Genomic DNA, 15951 nt, shown 5'->3' on the forward strand with positions numbered 1-15951 from the left:
ATGTTTGGGTCTCGATCTGCCTGCTGCGTACTTACAGTTAGTACGCTGAACCATTCTGGTTGCAATTTTAGTTAGTATTAACAGTAAACTCCTCTCTCTAGAGCTAAACACGCATTCATTCGTTTCCTTGCATTTCAGTCGTGAGAACAGTTCGAGTTGCCCAGTCGCCAACCAAACAAACGAAAGATCACCACACCTAGTAGGGCACAGCACCAATCAAAGTTTGCTAGCCTTCGTGAATATCCCTTTTACGCCTCACGTTACGGGAAAGTTGCAGAGAACGAGCGACGCAGTACGATCCATAACGTGGCTGATAATCCGTTTACAACTCGCTCGGTAGTCTGTCTTGCGTACACAACACAGAGCATTTATGTCCATGCCGTGGCACCCACAGCCGACCGACTCCGCAAGTAACACCCCCGCGGAAAATCTCTACGGCAAGAGTGACTCCAGCATGTCTCGTATTTCGTCACGTTTCCAACCGTCTACGTAAATTCTTTCTTCGGCTCGCTGATTCAAGTCGGTTGCGGAGAGAGCCTTGGTAGGGAGCGGGGCGTTAAAAAAGTAGAGGACGGCCGGTGCGGCAAAGAATCCGTACGCTCCACCACGACTCTGCGTCTGTTTCTGCAAGACCTTGGACCCCTTGGTCTGGACCAAGGCGTCCCAATCGTGAGTCACAAACTCGGACAGGTCGCCACTGCCGCCCATCGCGGCGGATTCCGGTACGACCAGGACGGCGGCAGCGTAGGGCTTGGTAATCCGCGAGACATCCTTGTAGGATTGACAACAAGTACGACACGAGGATTGCATTGTAACCGGGAGCAAGTCGCAAGTCGTACAAGCCAATTGGGAAGGATCCCAACCTTGCGCACGACATGCGGTACTCCAGTCCGGCGGTGGGGTTGTGGGAGTGGTCGAGGCGACCACGGCGTCCGACACGGTCCACCACGTGAACAGCAGCCAGCACACGGCTGTTGTTGTTGTTGTTGTTGTTGTTGTTGTTGTTGTGCGATGGGTACACGATAAGGGTCGACGCATGTTTCCGTTTCGTGAGTTTGTTGCCTTGGGGAACGATAGGAAATGGAAGCGTCTTAGTAGGATTGGAATGACTGGAACAAGTTTGTGTGTGTGTATGTGTTGATGACACTGACTTGTATGATCCACGGTGTGCCCCGCAGACAATGGCGGAGCAAAAGGGTCCCCCCACCTCCCGTACCGACAGTCAAACTGGAACAGCACAGCAAGCCAACCTTGTAGGTCTATAGGATCCGGCAGTAGACACGATTACCACGTCACGCGTGGAGTCGGTTGGGTAGGGGCTGGGTGGAATGTTTCGAATCGCACGGTAGGTGTCGCAAGGAACAGACAAGAGTACGGGACTCAGAATATATGTTTAGCATACTCGATGCAAGAGTACACAATATATTAGGAAAGGATACAAACTATGTAAGTATCCAGTGAGATTGAATATTTACAAGATCAGAACCGCAGGAATGAAGAGGTCTGGTCCCACGGGTTTGAGAGGTTCTTACCCAAAGGAGAATAGTCAAATAAAGTTCGTATAATCTCAGAAGTTAGTAAAGTAGTAAGCTTACAGCTCTAGATTGGTTGACTGATAGCGAGTGCAGTTGTGGACCCGAGATAGGCCACGACGAATCCGCGACCCGGTACGACCCACCGAAACAACACCGTGAACGAGAGAGTCTTGTGAGAAGTTGTCCGTTCACGACAGTAGGAAACGTGTTATTGTTCTTTTCTTTGGGCCCCCAACCTCTCCCCGTCCGCCACGACCCTGCAAACACACTCACACCACACTCTACGAATGATCTATCCATCCATCGCTACGTCGTTTCGAGTTTCTCTGACGGAATCGTGAGACATCCACTGGCAAACTACCGTTAGCTCGTCGTTCGACGAAACGACAACCTCACCACACAAACCAACAACGCTGGGCATCCGTTTTACGTGACCACTAACTCACAGTCAGTGTCATTATTATCAGTATCCTTTGACAACAACCACTACCATAACACTCCATCATGCAGCTTTGGAGGTTTACTGCTACGTGCGTTGCGGTGGGGTATGGGGTCGCTTCGTGGGTGCCAACAACCGCCTTCACTCCTCCCGTACTCCGTTCGACTCGTCCTTTTCCCGCTGCGCCACACCTCAAGCCGCGGTACCGTCGTTGGTACACTTCCAACGGAGACAACGAAGAACGCCGTACGTCCACGACGAACAACAATGTTGACACTGTCACGTCGGCAACGGACCACACTAGCCGAGCCGTCCGAGACTTGGACGACGCACTGCGGACTGGCGCCTTGCGTCAAGCAGTCCGTGTCTTGCGGTCCCATCCCGACCTCGAACTCTCTCGGGAACGCTGGAACGCCATTTTCGACGCCATTGAAGTCCGGACGGCCAACGCCGAAGAAAATTCGGAAAACTTGCGGGCCCTGGCCAACACGGCCACGGAATTTCCCGTACAGTCCGCCGCGCGCCAAGAAATGACCGACATGTACGCAACGCTGCAAGCCCAACGGCAACTCACCCTGTACGGGGCGGTGGATACCAAGTTGCCCTTGGCGGCGGGGTCGTACAATTTGCCACCATCGTTGCTCGAATCGATTCTCGATCTGCCCATGAAGGCGTTGACGCCGGAACCGACCAATACCTTGCTCTTGGCGGGAGTCGGGGTGGCGATTCTGGAAGGAATCCTTTCCTTGACGACCGGTGTGCCCCTCAATCTACTCGTGGGGGCAACCCTGCTAGCCGCCTTTGTGGATCGACTCTTTCTCAACGGTGCCGTCTTCGAATCCTTCCTCAAACTTTTCTCACCCGGCATTCAAACCAAAATTCTCCGACACGAAGCCGGACACTTTCTCGCCGCCTACGTCCTCGGTTGCCCCGTGGAAGGCATTGTCCTTTCCGCCTGGGCAGCCTTACAGGACCGTCGGTTTGGCGCTCGACAAGTGTCCGCCGGTACCAGCTTTTTCGATCCCGAACTGTCCGCACAAATCAACAACCAACAAGCCGTCAAACGATCCGCCGTCGATCGCTATTCCATCATTGTCATGGCCGGTATCGCGGCCGAAGCGGAACAGTACGGACGCGCCGACGGCGGCGCCGGCGACGAAATGGCCCTCGTGGCCTTTCTGTCCCAACTCAACGGTGGACGCGGCGGCGGGCCCTGGAACGCCGACGCCATTCGCAACCAAGCCCGCTGGGGGGCGCTCCAAGCCGTTTTGCTGCTCCGACACTATCGACCGGCCTATGACGCCCTCGTTGATGCCCTGGAACGGGGCGGATCGCTCGGAGACTGTATTCACGCGATTGAAAAAGCCGCTCGCGATCACAATCTGCGGCCACTGGCGCAGCCGGTCGGGTATATCGGCGAGGACGAGTCCTGGTCGACCGTGGGTCCGTCCTCGGCGAGTACTCTGGACGCCGCTACAGCTACCGGAAAAGATGGGAGGAACGACAGCCCCAAGGCTGTCCAAGACTTTAACGAGGACGAATCGTTGGCAACGTTACAAAACTACCGAGCCACGGTAGAAGCCAAACTGCGAGAGGTAGAGGACCAACTGAGTAAACTAAACGAGTCGCCGTGACGGTACACCATACGGGACTTGTACGATGCAAGGCTACACAATGTCGGCAACTCGACGACCTGCAGAGTCGTAACGGAGCAAACATTCACATCCCCGACACTTTGCACTCCATCGTTTCGTGGTAGAGATCAAAGACGAAAACGGTAAAATCCACTGCGGCCGGCCTATTGCTTACGTTCCTAGACCTATCTATTTCTGAACAATGAAACTATGTATCCCTATATGCTTTAATAGGAAGCGAGAATGGTACCATCCCTGGCTCTCGCCAATCCCCCCTTGTCACTAGTCCTGCGGATGTAGCTGTTGGTTAGAAACCGAGAGTGCTTCGCGGAGGGTGCGTCGAGCCTGCCGATTACTGCACACATAATCGGCGTACTCGTCGACCAAAAATGTGTTCCATTCGTCCGGTGATCGGGCGAGACTTTTGCGCACGGCATTTTTTACCTTGGTGGTGAACATATGCGTGGCGCCCGTGGAGAAGGCTGCTACACAGTCACCACGACGAAAGATTTGGACGAACGGAAAGCGTATCAGACCCAAATCGCGGAGGGTTGCCCCGGAAAGCACGCTCGCGTCGAATCGAACACACTGTACGGGCAAGCCTTGCTCTCTCAGGGAGAGAGCCAGCTTTTTGTAGTGAATTCCCGAACGCACACAAAGTCTACAGGAAGGTGCGTTGTATTTGACAATCAAGAGGTCATCGGAATGCTGGTTGGCATCGAGTACGTCCAGATACTCGAGCGTTGTCGCAACGGTACGAACCGCGGTCAGCGATGATTGATCCGCGGATGACTGTGACTGATGTGGATGGAATTGATGAGGCGGCGGTAGTGGTGGTCCTTCTCGATGTGGGTAGTCCAAGCTGATGGAGGAGAAGCGAATCGTTTCGGTAAACCGGGAACCCAGCGGTGCGACTCGGAAAGCATCGATCACCGGTGTATAGCACGAGGCGAAAAGAAAGATGCTGAGTAGAAGCTTCATTGATTGGCGATGACAGGGATAGCAGAGAGCCATTGTAAACGAGGTGGTCTTCCAGAGCGCTTTGACGGTAAAAAAAGCCAGTGCTTGCCGAAAGACTTGGAGGTGTGATAGACTGCGAGCGAAATACCACATCAAGTATGTAGGCAAGTGTACCGTACCGGCACCGTACCCAGTTTTTCGCCGCACGGGGGATGTCTGTTTCCCCCTTCTGGTTGGATGGACCGGATAGAGTTCGCATTCGCACCGTGAACGTTGCGCCGATGCGATAGAAAGTGCGACTACTGGGAATCGTATGGTTGTGATCGGAAGACATCATCTCACGTCTGTATTGACTGTGACAAGGAATAGATACAGACAACCAATCAAAAGTAGTAGTGCTGTGTACTCACTTGTCCAGAGCCACCCACGATAGAGATTGCAATCCAATTCCAAAGCTCACAGTCAGTCACGACAACTGGGAAATTTACTATTTACACTAAGGTACCGTTGGTTGTGTTGCAAAAATAATCACATCAACAATGTAGATGTACACCAAAGCAGTATCAAACTGTGATCAATACACAGTACTCGGGGCACTTCGATAGATTGTAAAATACTACATACGCAGCAGTCTGGTGCAGAAAATACCTATCAACCCGCGTAGGAAAAAGGGGAAATACCCGCAGCGTCTGCCGTATAAGCAAAGATCCGACCTCCTCGTCGAGTGCATAGAAAATATTGTATTGGGTCGCAAAGGAAAGAACGCACTCACCATTAAGAATGTTTAGATTTTGCGGGGGCGGTATCTACCCTACTTTTTTGGCGCTGTACATAAATGACCAGGAAAAGGCCCGCAAAGACAAGACCGATTGCGGTCCATTGCGAAGCATTGAATGCGTGTCCAAATGTCCACACTGATAAAAGTATGGTAAAGAATTTGCGGGTTGTAGTAATCGTTGTTGTAATGATCGGCGAAAACCTGACAAAGGCGTATCCAAACGGCGCAGTTAGTAGAAATCCGTCAAATTTCAAAACCAAGAGTCTGTAAGACCTCAGCTCTTATTCACAACTCGACGCACCATGTGATAGTTAAAAAGACAAATATCTGACCGATTGCGGCAGTCGCATTGAGAATAGCAATATTGGAAGCCATGGGACCGTGTTGCCGAAACAGAGAGTCAATTCCTACTTCCCACTGTTGACTGTACATACTCAAGGGTATGAGTAAGACGGCAGCGTATCCGTTAACATAGAGCATAGTTTCCATCGCGTTGGGCGGTTGGTAACGATCTCCACAGTTTTTCAAGAGGTTCTGACATGAACTCAACAGTCCGTCCATGCTCAAACTGATCAACAGTAAAATCGTACCGTATTGCGCAGCGCTACCGTCGTGCAGAATGTCGTGCCGCAATTGCTGCTGCATACGATTGACATTAAAAAGGACAATACCGGCCGATATACACAAGGCAGCCATCCATTCCATGGTAGAATACAGTCGCTTTTCGACGAATTGTCCAACTAGCATAGTCGGAATGAGCTTACATGATTTGGCCAAGACAGCGACAGGATATGATACGTACGCAATTGCCTCATTGCTGCACGTCATGGCCGTGACGTAACACAATGAAGTCGTCCATAACGTAATTTGTGGCAACGGTCGATTGCCAACAATGTTACTCGATGGTGTTTGCTGGTTTTGCTGCAAAAAGATATCCTGAATCGCATGCCATATGAACGCCACCACCGTGTTGGTGATACATTGCGTTAACAAAACAAAAGTCGCTCCGAGGCGTTCTTCACCCGTAAAGAGGCGTTCCTGTAAGATGCCATAGTACAAGTAGCAAATGCAGATACCACCTGTGCAAAGGGTGAGCTTTCCGAGTCCAGAATGGGAATGCTCCATGTCGCGGTGTCGTTGTGCGTTGCTGCTGTTACCCTTTTCTATTGCACTACCGGCCGCATGTCCGCTATGCGGCAAAGACGAATGAGTGGGGCACATGATTGAGCACCCACCACTCAGTCGCGACAGCTAGAACGATTGAATAGATGTGACGTTTTTGAAATATAATGACAATGAAAGTAGTTCTGTTCGGCTGCTCGGCTGTCGCGCAACTAGGATTTGTCCCTCAACTAGCTCACTAGCGAGTCGAAATACTTCTTACGCCGTTGGTTCGATGACAAATGAAAACTGACATCATCGCTCTCTCGTACAGGAAATGCGAACTCACTGTCATATTCGTCACTTACTGTTCCTGTTAATTTTTGCCAATTCCATTCACGAACAATGCGAGATTGATGGGGGATGGCTAGATCACCTAGTCTCGCGTGTATGAAAACTATCCTCACGACTGATACAACCCTGCTCTGTCTCGAACTAGAGGCCACTTTCGGAACTCATCGAACTGTACACCCGACTTGATACGTCTCCAACATCGAGAAATCGATCCTTGACAATGGCGAGAAACGCCAGTCAGATACCGTACACCTGGATGGAGTATCATGATGAGGGGCACCAGTCCAAGCGCTTCAAATCATCGTAGATTCTGTGAAATAGCTTGCAAAAACATCGAGACGAAAAGGTCAAAACTCTTTTTGAAAAGTTGGTCTTTACGGACATGGCGTTGTTGTCTCGAGAGAACTTTCCAGTTGAAAGAACCCTGGTTCCCTTACTTTCTACTTTGAGGCCGCGACGCCAGAAGAACACAGAAGGTGCTATCGATAGCGGGGAAAAACACGAAAGGGTGCATTGTCTAGGATCGAGGATTTTCTGAAGACTGCGTATCGAAACCATGTCGGGAACAAATGACCGACGAACTGGAAGATATCGACTGTAAACGCCTGCTAGCAAACGGTCATATTTTCCTCCCAGAGTGTGATGTAAGTGTCCGCAATTATGGGTGATGCTATGACAGCAATATCTATTTCATGACGAAGATGCGAGGACGATCTTATTTGTCTACTTCGGTCGGTGGTAGGCAACGGGCCTAGAACATGAATGCGGCCGAAAGAATCAGCCATCCAATAGCAACAACATGAACAGCGATACCACTATTCCACGTATCGAGTGCGCCACTTTCAATGTCCTCTCGAGCTTCAGGAAAGACGGGGTTCCGGTTCTCCTTGTCAGTGTCATCGTTCACAACCGTTGGCGCAGTCGACGGGGCCTGTCCAAACCTTTCGTGTTGTTCAAGAATCTCGTCAAGCGGTTTATGCTCTGCGAGAAAATCGTCGTCTTGGGGGAGCAACAGATCCGTGGACGAAAGGTCAGGGACGGGAAGGAGCTCGTCGAGGCGGCGACGTAAAGTGCTGGTCACGGTTGGTTTAGTAGATGTCGGAAGCAGCGGTGAAGCGCCGTGCGATGTGACCTGCAACAAGTAAGCGGAAAATTCGGTGGAAAGACTCATTTTCAGTGAAGAATTAGGATTGACTGTCAAAGAGGATCAAAGGTCGAAAGTTTGACAAAAGTGAAGATTGGAAGCAGAGAGATTGGCGAGGTTTGACATGTAAGGTCATTTCGCAAGTCAGGTATGTCTGGATCCAACTGTGAATGAAAAATTGCCTCTTTTTGTGATATCCTAACAAGACCAATCGTTTAGACGAAACTTGACTGAAAGCGTCGCAGCGTGTTTGCTTGATCTTGGGATCTCGGGCCACTTATTCTGATTGCCAGAGTCGCAACAGGATCACTTCGAAGTCAACTGAACTTAGCTCTTGCGCACTTTTGAATTCGGTTTGATCCCGGTAAGCTTTCAAACGCAATGGCGATCCAGTCGCTATCCATAAAAAGCGCAAGTCATCTTCGTTTACGTTGATATCCCAAATAAAGTGCGCATCCTCTACCTTCGTGGACAAAGACGAAATCGAGTCGAAATTTTTGGACGGGAATGTGACGTACAGTATACACGATCTCAACTGACTTATCTTAATTTGTTTTTGCCTTGATCTGTTCTGCCCCAACTATAGTAGTATTGCGATAAGACCGACAACCAGCGATAGTCCCCCAATCATTGAGAAAATCCAGGCCAGCGTTTTGCCCGTCCCACCGCCAGGATCGGTCGACACGGGTAGAATAGAATCGGGGGCGCTGTTCGCCAGTGGTGACTCATCGTCGTCCCAGAATTGCCCAGGAGCTCGCATTCCGCCCAACCCTTCGACTTGAAAGTTCATGATGAAACCAGGATCGGACAAGATAGTGATAGAGATCCCAGTTGACCGGAGATTTCCGCTCTGGTATGCTGCCGTATTTGGCTGCGAGTTCGTGTCGGCTCCTAATGTCATGCCGCGCGTCCAGAAATCGCCCTCGTCTCCTTCATTTTCACCTTTTTCGAGGTCAAAGTTGCCGTCCGCTTGGACAACCGCGACTTGATAGTGATCGGTTGGCCATCCAGGTCCTCCTGGGTATCCTCGCGCAGTTTGTCGCGGAGCCAACTCGTCTATATGATATATTACGATGCCTCGTCCAGGCCAGTCTTTATCCCATTTCAGCGGCTGCCGGTTTTCAATTAGCAAATACTCGCCCGCTGGATATGGTGTACTGATCATGTAAATTTGACTGGAAATTTCTGCTGGTTGGACAGCGTACACTCCATCCATAGTGATTTCGATAGGTGAGAGCCATTGAGCGATCATTTTGCTGTACGGGCTGGCATAGCCCGGTATTGTGCCAGAGCGAAACCATCCATAGGCATTGCACATGATGTCGAAATGCCCCACCCCTCCAAGCCTAACTGGCGCGCTGTCTCCGTCGTTGTCGTATAGGTCGATCATTCGAAAGCCGTGCATATATTCATGGGTGAAGACTCCCATTGTGTTCGGTTCGATAAGAAGCTGAAAGTCATTGTTCCTGTCGCAGCGCGGATTCGCAAAAGCTGACGCGATCGTATGCCCACCAATTTCCAAATTACCATCCAATGATCGCCATCCTCCGTTACTACTTGCCGATCCTTGTGACCATATGCGATCGAGGTAGCTACCTGGAAGGCACTGTTTGTCACCGCTTACAAAACAAATGGAGTAAAGAAGGCTGCGTGAGCCTAATTGTTGGGAATTGAGGTGTCAAGCCGCACCATTCTCTATACTTACTGCTCTGCTCCGTAACCCGAGTGTACAACAACTATATGATCAAGCAGTCCGTCGCCCCACTCAGGATTTTCAGGGTCACCGCCAATATCATAGTCAAACCAATTGATTTTTCCTGCCCTGTCCAACTTGTCCAACACCGAACCGTACATATCTTGAATGCGAACATTTCCTACTCGGCCTGATTTCCCTTCGGCATAGAACGATTCGGTATTCTCCGCATTTTCCCAGTCCAGTACATCGAACTGAACATTATACTTTCCCATGCTATTGAATCGCATGTACTCTCGTACAGATCCCACTTCATTGACCGAGCCCTTAGCTCCGTTAAAGAGTTCATCGAAATAAGCAGGGCTGGGAAGTTGTCGGCTGGCGTGGTCTGTGAATCGTACTAAAATAACCAAAGCGCGGAAAGTACCAATTGAAGGGTTCAGTCGTCGTTCCTTAGAGGATTGGGGTCTGAATTTTGATTGCCAGTAAGCTTCATCGTCGTGTTGGCATTCGGCTTCAGTCAAATAGCGACAATGTTCGTTTTGTAGATGTAACGGTTCGTATTTGAACGTAATATTGTGCATGGCTCGAAACTCGTGGACGTCTTGCCAACTTCGACCTCCACCCACAAAACCGGGGTCCGGTGGAGCCAAGGACTGCGAGACTCGCAGAGTTGAGACAGCCCATGCTATCAATGTATATCGAGTACGCACCATCGTCTAATTTTCAGAATGTTTTAAAATGCAGTTTTTTGGTACGATCGAATAAAAGTTAGCAGGTTGACTTTGAATGTGAGTATGCAACAACAGTATATTTGGATCTGATTTGTCTTTTCGTGCATGCCCCAGTCCGCTATGATGCAGAAAGATGACTCTACATTCGATATTCAATAGTCATTCTGTCGAAATGACCATGTTCAATCTTTCTTACGGGGCCGAGCACTGAAACTGAGGTTCTGATCTATTATTTGCTCAATCAGTACCGAGAACTTAACACAAGTTTTCAGCAGAATGGCATGTTATTCCCCGGTTCCGTTTTACAGTTTCCAGGAAAAGGCCAATTATTTTGCCAGAATTCAACATCGCTCCCTTTTAAAATCGTCCGACCGGCTATGGTTTGATGACTAGTTTTTGCCATTAAAAATCAATAAATTGTAAGAAATCGTATATAAAGTTTGAGGAAATTCACTAATCCAGCCTAGATGAGGCCGCAAAATCACTAATCCGGCCAAAATCAAGATTTACTAAGTACCAAAGATTTCCGTTGCAATGATAAATATGAAGAAATATTGATCTTAAATCATTCAAGTATTAAAAGATCCTATTCTCTATTAATTTTTGAGATGCTGGATTGAACACATTCAAGGATTATTTATGGCCTGCGATGGAGGATGTTCTCCAAAAGACGCTTCGTTCGCAGGAGGCATTTTGAGAGATGATCCTTTGATAAATCTTTACGAAAAGTGGCTTGAGAACGTAAGTTTCAAGTTTATTAATGTGTGTGATATGGAAACAGCTCTGTAACTACAGTTTTGGCTGGATTAGTGATTTTGTGGCCTCATCGAGGCCGGATCAGTAATTTTCCTCCAAAAGTTTCGACACAAGGTTTCGACTCAAATTTACTTTACAGTTGAGGCTCGTGCTATTTTGAGCTCACATGAATTCTAGAGAGAGCGAGAAGACCAGACAAACCAAGATGTTAACCATTGGTCCGAAAGAATGCATCTTCAGGTTTAAATCGAAAGAGTAAAGCCTTCGGACAAAAACCAACGGGAGATCCTTCTGGTCATTGAAGATTTGATGAAAGATGCAAAAATGCCCCGTTTAAGCTAGCCTTCCCCCTTTACCAAGTAACCACGATGGTTACAGCAGAGACAACCAGAACAAGCATATCGCCAAGCTTTGGGGCACTGGAAGTCAAAGCATCTTCTTGTCCTGTTGTTTCATCTTTGGAACTTTCAGGTGCTATAGTCGGGGCCGTTTGTGGATCGCTAGTACCATCAGAACAGACCACTCCCATGCCTGGTACACAAGGTTTGGAATCTTTCGGAGCTGCTGTGGGTTGATCAAAGCAATTTTCTGTAATACTCGACGTACAGAGTGGATAGGGATTTGACTGTGATGGAGACGCGAAGGGAGTAGCAGCAATCCCAATGACCGGAGAGTGTGAAGGAAGGCCACTTGGGAAGGGCGTAGGAAGTGATAATTGGTTGGGATTGGATGCCAGTCCTTCTACAACAAACTGCATAGTCTTCCCCGGGCTGGACACGATTCGGATTGTGATCCCTGTCACCGTTGGCGTTCCCTGATAACTATCGGTATTAGGGAAAATACCGCTCCCACCATTTGGGCGTAAAGCCATCCCATCCACCCACAGATCATCGATATCTCCACTGTTGACATCTTGCTCGATGTCGTAACGTCCATCAGCCTGTAGTACTGCTACTTGGTAGTGGTTGCCGTTTGCAGGCCATCCAGATTGACCGGGCCAGCCTGGGCGGTCTTGTCCTCCCATTTTATCGTCGATATGATAAAATACAATGCCACCGATTCCCCAGAAGTCTGAATCGAAAGAGCTTGGAAACCGGCATTCGATCACCAAAAACTCATCTGCGGGGAACTTATCACGAATTGCGTACGCCTGCAGCCCACTTACTGAATACGTCCCATCCGTCGTAATTTCGTTGTATTCCAGCCAACCAATGCGGTTTCGAGTCCATGGTACTAGCGATCCAGGCGTGGACCCGTCGCCAGTCTGGCCATACGGGGATGACATCATTCCAAAGGACCCAATACCACCGAATCGAAAATTGTTTTTTCCGTACAAGTCTGGTACGCCGAAAGTGTGAAGCCTGAGATCATAAATGACGACCGGTTAGTTCCAACGAAGAATGACAAAATTTCCGCGAAAAGGAAGGCGATCTGACCATACCATTCGTGAGTAATGACTCCCATCAAAGCTGGGCGGTCTGTACTGCAACGCTCGAATGCACTGGCAATAGAGTAGGAACCGACCTCAATATTGCGTGGATTCCAACCAAAGCCTTCCGAAGTGGAGCGACCCTGTGACCAGATCCGATCGGCACGTCGAACACCGTCGCAAATTTCTGCCACTTGTGCTCCAAAACCAGAATGAATCACGACCAATGCATCAATGAAGCCGTCGCCCATACCGTCTTCGCCATCGGCATCGAAGCCTTCGAAAAATAACCAAAAGTCTCCACTCGAGGCGACTTTTTCTGCGTCAATCTGATCCAATACTGGGTGGAAAAACTTTTGGGCGTTGGCGTTGCTCAATATACCGCTAATACCTTGTGCAGCGTCCGCTTCGGTATACGTTGTGGTGCGCCAATCAAAAACTTCGCAATCAACATCATACAAGCCTTGCGATTGTTCGGAAAAATAGGACTTTATGCTACCGATAGGGTTGACCGTCGACGTTCCGGCACCGTTGCAGAGCTCTTCGAAGTATTCTTTCGAGGGAAGGGGCCGGTTTTGGTGGTCCGCAAACTGGACAAGAAGTACCATAGCCTTGAACGAGCCCTTGCTGGTTGCGGGGGTAGTCTGTAAACGTCTTCGTCGGAGGCTTTCCATTGTTCGCAAATGGCGCTGGTACGTTTCCCTGGCAGCTTTGTCTTCTTGAGCACATTCTGTTTCGTTTAAGTACCGGCAAACTTCGGGGGAGATGTGCCTCGGTTCGTATTCGAACTGAATACCGTGTTGTTGACGATAGGCGTCGACTGGCATCCAGTCATCATTCGTGTCAACTGTGGGAGGCGGAGCAAAGGCTTGGCATCTACTGATCAGACTTTGCCCGGCCATCATTGAGAGAAATAATGCAACGAAACACTTCATTGTTACTGGGTTAGATGATATCGACGTTTTAAATAGAGGAAACAGTTATCAAAAGGGTGCTCGATTTTGCCTTTCTCCAAAAGATCGAAAAATGAGAGTACTCGTCCTCAGATACGAAGGGCAGCCAAAAGAGTCATTTGGGTACGTATTTTCCCCTCTGGTCGCAGGTCCTCCCCCCTGTTCTCTGTAGAACTGTCTGTGCCAGCAACCGAAATGACTTTACCTAAAATATGTCATTGGATAAATAAATACGACGCAATGGCATATCTGGTTTTTCTTTTTAAATCAGTCGACTTCACGTTTTGAAATATCAGGAAGCAAAAGCCCAGCCGAAAATCATGGACTGCGTCTATGAACCCGACACGATCAACAACGACAATCTTAGGGAATACGTTGGACACCCCTCCCCTGTACATTATATTTCAAAGATTAGCATATCTCACCCCTAGCTCCCTGCTGTTAATTACAACGGAGGAAAAGTAGCTAGAGCACTGACATGCCATGACGTATTTTGTCATTCTAGCGATTAAGTACATAAAAGAAGACTAGGAACGTCATGAAGGCTAATCGGATTGGGCTGGTCAAAACGCGGATCAAGCCTAGTGGAAGGGAAGGCAAGAGCGACATAGCTTGATAGTCTTGCTCTGGTTGAACCACTGTTGACGCCAAATTACCGGTCGTCCTCGATGCCTGGATTGACAATTTTGGATCGGCAACAGAATTCAGTTCGGCTTTTGTATTCGAGTCGCCTATCTCCAAACCATTGGCATTCTCAGTGAGGGACGCCTCGTCCGATTCCTCGGTCTTTATCAGGCTTGAAAAGTATCCGTCCTTGAGCATCCGCTCGTGATCAATCAGTACATCGGGCCGGACGCGAACTTTCCAAGCTCTTGACTGGACAGCATACTCTTTGCGATCTTCGTACGAATCATTCGTTCCGCCGATTTCGTGTGCCGCCGTAATCATGTGCAGTCGCAAGCTCTCTACAATTGTACGGACGCTCCATGCGGAGGGAGTCCAGGATTCGGGATGATAGTTGCTGGCCGACAAACAAATATCGAAGCGGGTTTGAAATCGTCCGGAGGGTGTCCATACTTGAACACGTGGGGGTCGGGCCGGGTAGTTAGGCGGCAAAATGACACGGCCGTGGTAGATGCCGTCTTCGAATACAGAGTGGGGTAGACCCATGAAACTAAAGTGCCAAATCCATAAGTTGTTGGAGATTGGACCCAGGTAGACGTGCTGAGGACCACGAAATTTGTACGGGCGCCCTCGCTTCCAGTCAAAAGCAATGCCTTGTTGCACAATATCCTTCCATTCACGCTGAATGCGGCGTATACTAGTAGTCTGATCACGAGACAGCGAAGACGACAGGGTTGCTTTTTTTGACCGCCTTGATAGAGTAGAAGTGCTCCTTTTGTTCGATGCGGTGTTTTTCGATGGGGATTTCGCTTTGCGACGCATTTTAGAGATGTCTAAATGTCCATGCAATTTCTGTGAGGGCTGATCCATGGAATCGAATGTCGATTGAGTTGTATTTTGCGTTGTTGGTTGGGGGGAAGGATTTGTCGACGAGTCAATCCAGTCAGTACCAGAAGCTATCCCGGAAGACGACACCCCAGGGGTCTTCGAAACAGCGGGCACTAATTCGAGAAGCATCAAGAAGCAAAGAACACAGAAGAAAGGAAGACTGCATCCTGGTAACACGGTACAGTGACAGGTCTTCGACCGGAGCCCGATAGCATTGCCTTTCGGATATTCCCCGACACCACACGGCAGGGAATGTTCGTGTTTCGAATCGATGGTCGTCGGTCGTGGTCGTTTGTGATTCACAGATTTCACCGCTCCCATAACGATGGACAGCTCTCGTTTTACCTCCATAAGTCTACTTTTTGCAGCGCTGCTGAATCGATTTGTGATTTAGAACTGGAAGGGTTACGTGCCGATGAAGGTAGCGATCCCAACGGGTTGCTGGGCCCACGACGCAGAACCCAGACAATAGAAGCGATCCCGACCGGGAAATTCATGGTACGGGTGATGGTCGTACGACGATCTGTTTTACTCGCGTTCACAAAAACTTGTTTTGCCATATACCACCTACTTCATACAACACACAATGACACCAACAACTTGCTTCAACACAGAAAAACTACCTACCCGACCCTGCAAATTCAAAATAACATAACACTGCTTGAAGCAGGGAGCATAGCACGATAGGCATTCCTAGACGTGCAAACAGAAAGCATAATAGTAGTAAGGAAAAGAGAATTGGTCCGTTCTAGGGTTTTGTAGCTGGCGTTGTATTTAACAGAAAAAGTAAAAGAAAAGCAATTGACTGTGACAATGACTGCAAAAGCTATAATACAGAAACCGGGAATCGAACCCGGGACCTACTGCGTGTTAAACAGTCGTCATAACCAACTAGACCATCTCTGCAATTACGTAATATGACGTTAAAA

General features: G+C 49.0%; 8 protein-coding genes across 8 annotated transcripts; 1 reads left to right on the plus strand and 7 right to left on the minus strand.

The window, feature by feature from the left end:
* Nucleotides 1-432: 432 nt before the first annotated feature.
* PHATRDRAFT_49913 (predicted protein) lies at nucleotides 433-1038 on the minus strand (the record flags this gene model as incomplete). Its single annotated transcript, XM_002184730.1, has 1 exon — nucleotides 433-1038. The coding sequence occupies one exon, from the start codon at nucleotides 1036-1038 to the stop codon at nucleotides 433-435; it is 606 nt and encodes a 201-aa protein (XP_002184766.1).
* A 1793-nt stretch (nucleotides 1039-2831) lies between these two features.
* On the plus strand, nucleotides 2832-3341 carry PHATRDRAFT_6402 (predicted protein; the record flags this gene model as incomplete). The annotated part of the gene is made up of 1 exon (XM_002184649.1): nucleotides 2832-3341. A coding segment is annotated over one exon (510 nt), but the record flags the coding sequence as incomplete, so codon positions are not given.
* Nucleotides 3342-3805: 464 nt separating this feature from the next.
* PHATRDRAFT_49915 (predicted protein) lies at nucleotides 3806-4902 on the minus strand (the record flags this gene model as incomplete). The annotated part of the gene is made up of 2 exons (XM_002184731.1): nucleotides 3806-4701; nucleotides 4748-4902. 2 exons carry the CDS (start codon nucleotides 4900-4902, stop codon nucleotides 3891-3893), a joined length of 966 nt encoding a protein of 321 aa, XP_002184767.1. The 3' UTR covers nucleotides 3806-3890.
* Nucleotides 4903-5342: 440 nt separating this feature from the next.
* PHATRDRAFT_16401 (predicted protein) lies at nucleotides 5343-6471 on the minus strand (the record flags this gene model as incomplete). The annotated part of the gene is made up of 2 exons (XM_002184732.1): nucleotides 5343-5547; nucleotides 5648-6471. The coding sequence occupies 2 exons, from the start codon at nucleotides 6469-6471 to the stop codon at nucleotides 5343-5345; spliced, it is 1029 nt and encodes a 342-aa protein (XP_002184768.1).
* Nucleotides 6472-7029: 558 nt separating this feature from the next.
* PHATRDRAFT_49917 (predicted protein) lies at nucleotides 7030-7972 on the minus strand (the record flags this gene model as incomplete). The annotated part of the gene is made up of 1 exon (XM_002184733.1): nucleotides 7030-7972. The coding sequence occupies one exon, from the start codon at nucleotides 7970-7972 to the stop codon at nucleotides 7553-7555; it is 420 nt and encodes a 139-aa protein (XP_002184769.1). The 3' UTR covers nucleotides 7030-7552.
* Nucleotides 7973-8525: 553 nt separating this feature from the next.
* PHATRDRAFT_40744 (predicted protein) lies at nucleotides 8526-10354 on the minus strand (the record flags this gene model as incomplete). The annotated part of the gene is made up of 3 exons (XM_002184734.1): nucleotides 8526-9541; nucleotides 9570-9601; nucleotides 9651-10354. The coding sequence occupies 3 exons, from the start codon at nucleotides 10352-10354 to the stop codon at nucleotides 8526-8528; spliced, it is 1752 nt and encodes a 583-aa protein (XP_002184770.1).
* An 884-nt stretch (nucleotides 10355-11238) lies between these two features.
* Nucleotides 11239-13459, minus strand: PHATRDRAFT_49918 (predicted protein; the record flags this gene model as incomplete). Its single annotated transcript, XM_002184735.1, has 2 exons — nucleotides 11239-12489; nucleotides 12510-13459. 2 exons carry the CDS (start codon nucleotides 13457-13459, stop codon nucleotides 11481-11483), a joined length of 1959 nt encoding a protein of 652 aa, XP_002184771.1. The 3' UTR covers nucleotides 11239-11480.
* A 552-nt stretch (nucleotides 13460-14011) lies between these two features.
* Nucleotides 14012-15188, minus strand: sUbc6 (predicted protein; the record flags this gene model as incomplete). Its single annotated transcript, XM_002184736.1, has 2 exons — nucleotides 14012-14986; nucleotides 15108-15188. 2 exons carry the CDS (start codon nucleotides 15186-15188, stop codon nucleotides 14012-14014), a joined length of 1056 nt encoding a protein of 351 aa, XP_002184772.1.
* Nucleotides 15189-15951: the final 763 nt, after the last annotated feature.

Source organism: Phaeodactylum tricornutum, chromosome 25 (genome assembly GCF_000150955.2).
Source record: "Phaeodactylum tricornutum CCAP 1055/1 chromosome 25, whole genome shotgun sequence".
NCBI lineage: Eukaryota > Bacillariophyta > Bacillariophyceae > Surirellales > Neidiaceae > Phaeodactylum > Phaeodactylum tricornutum.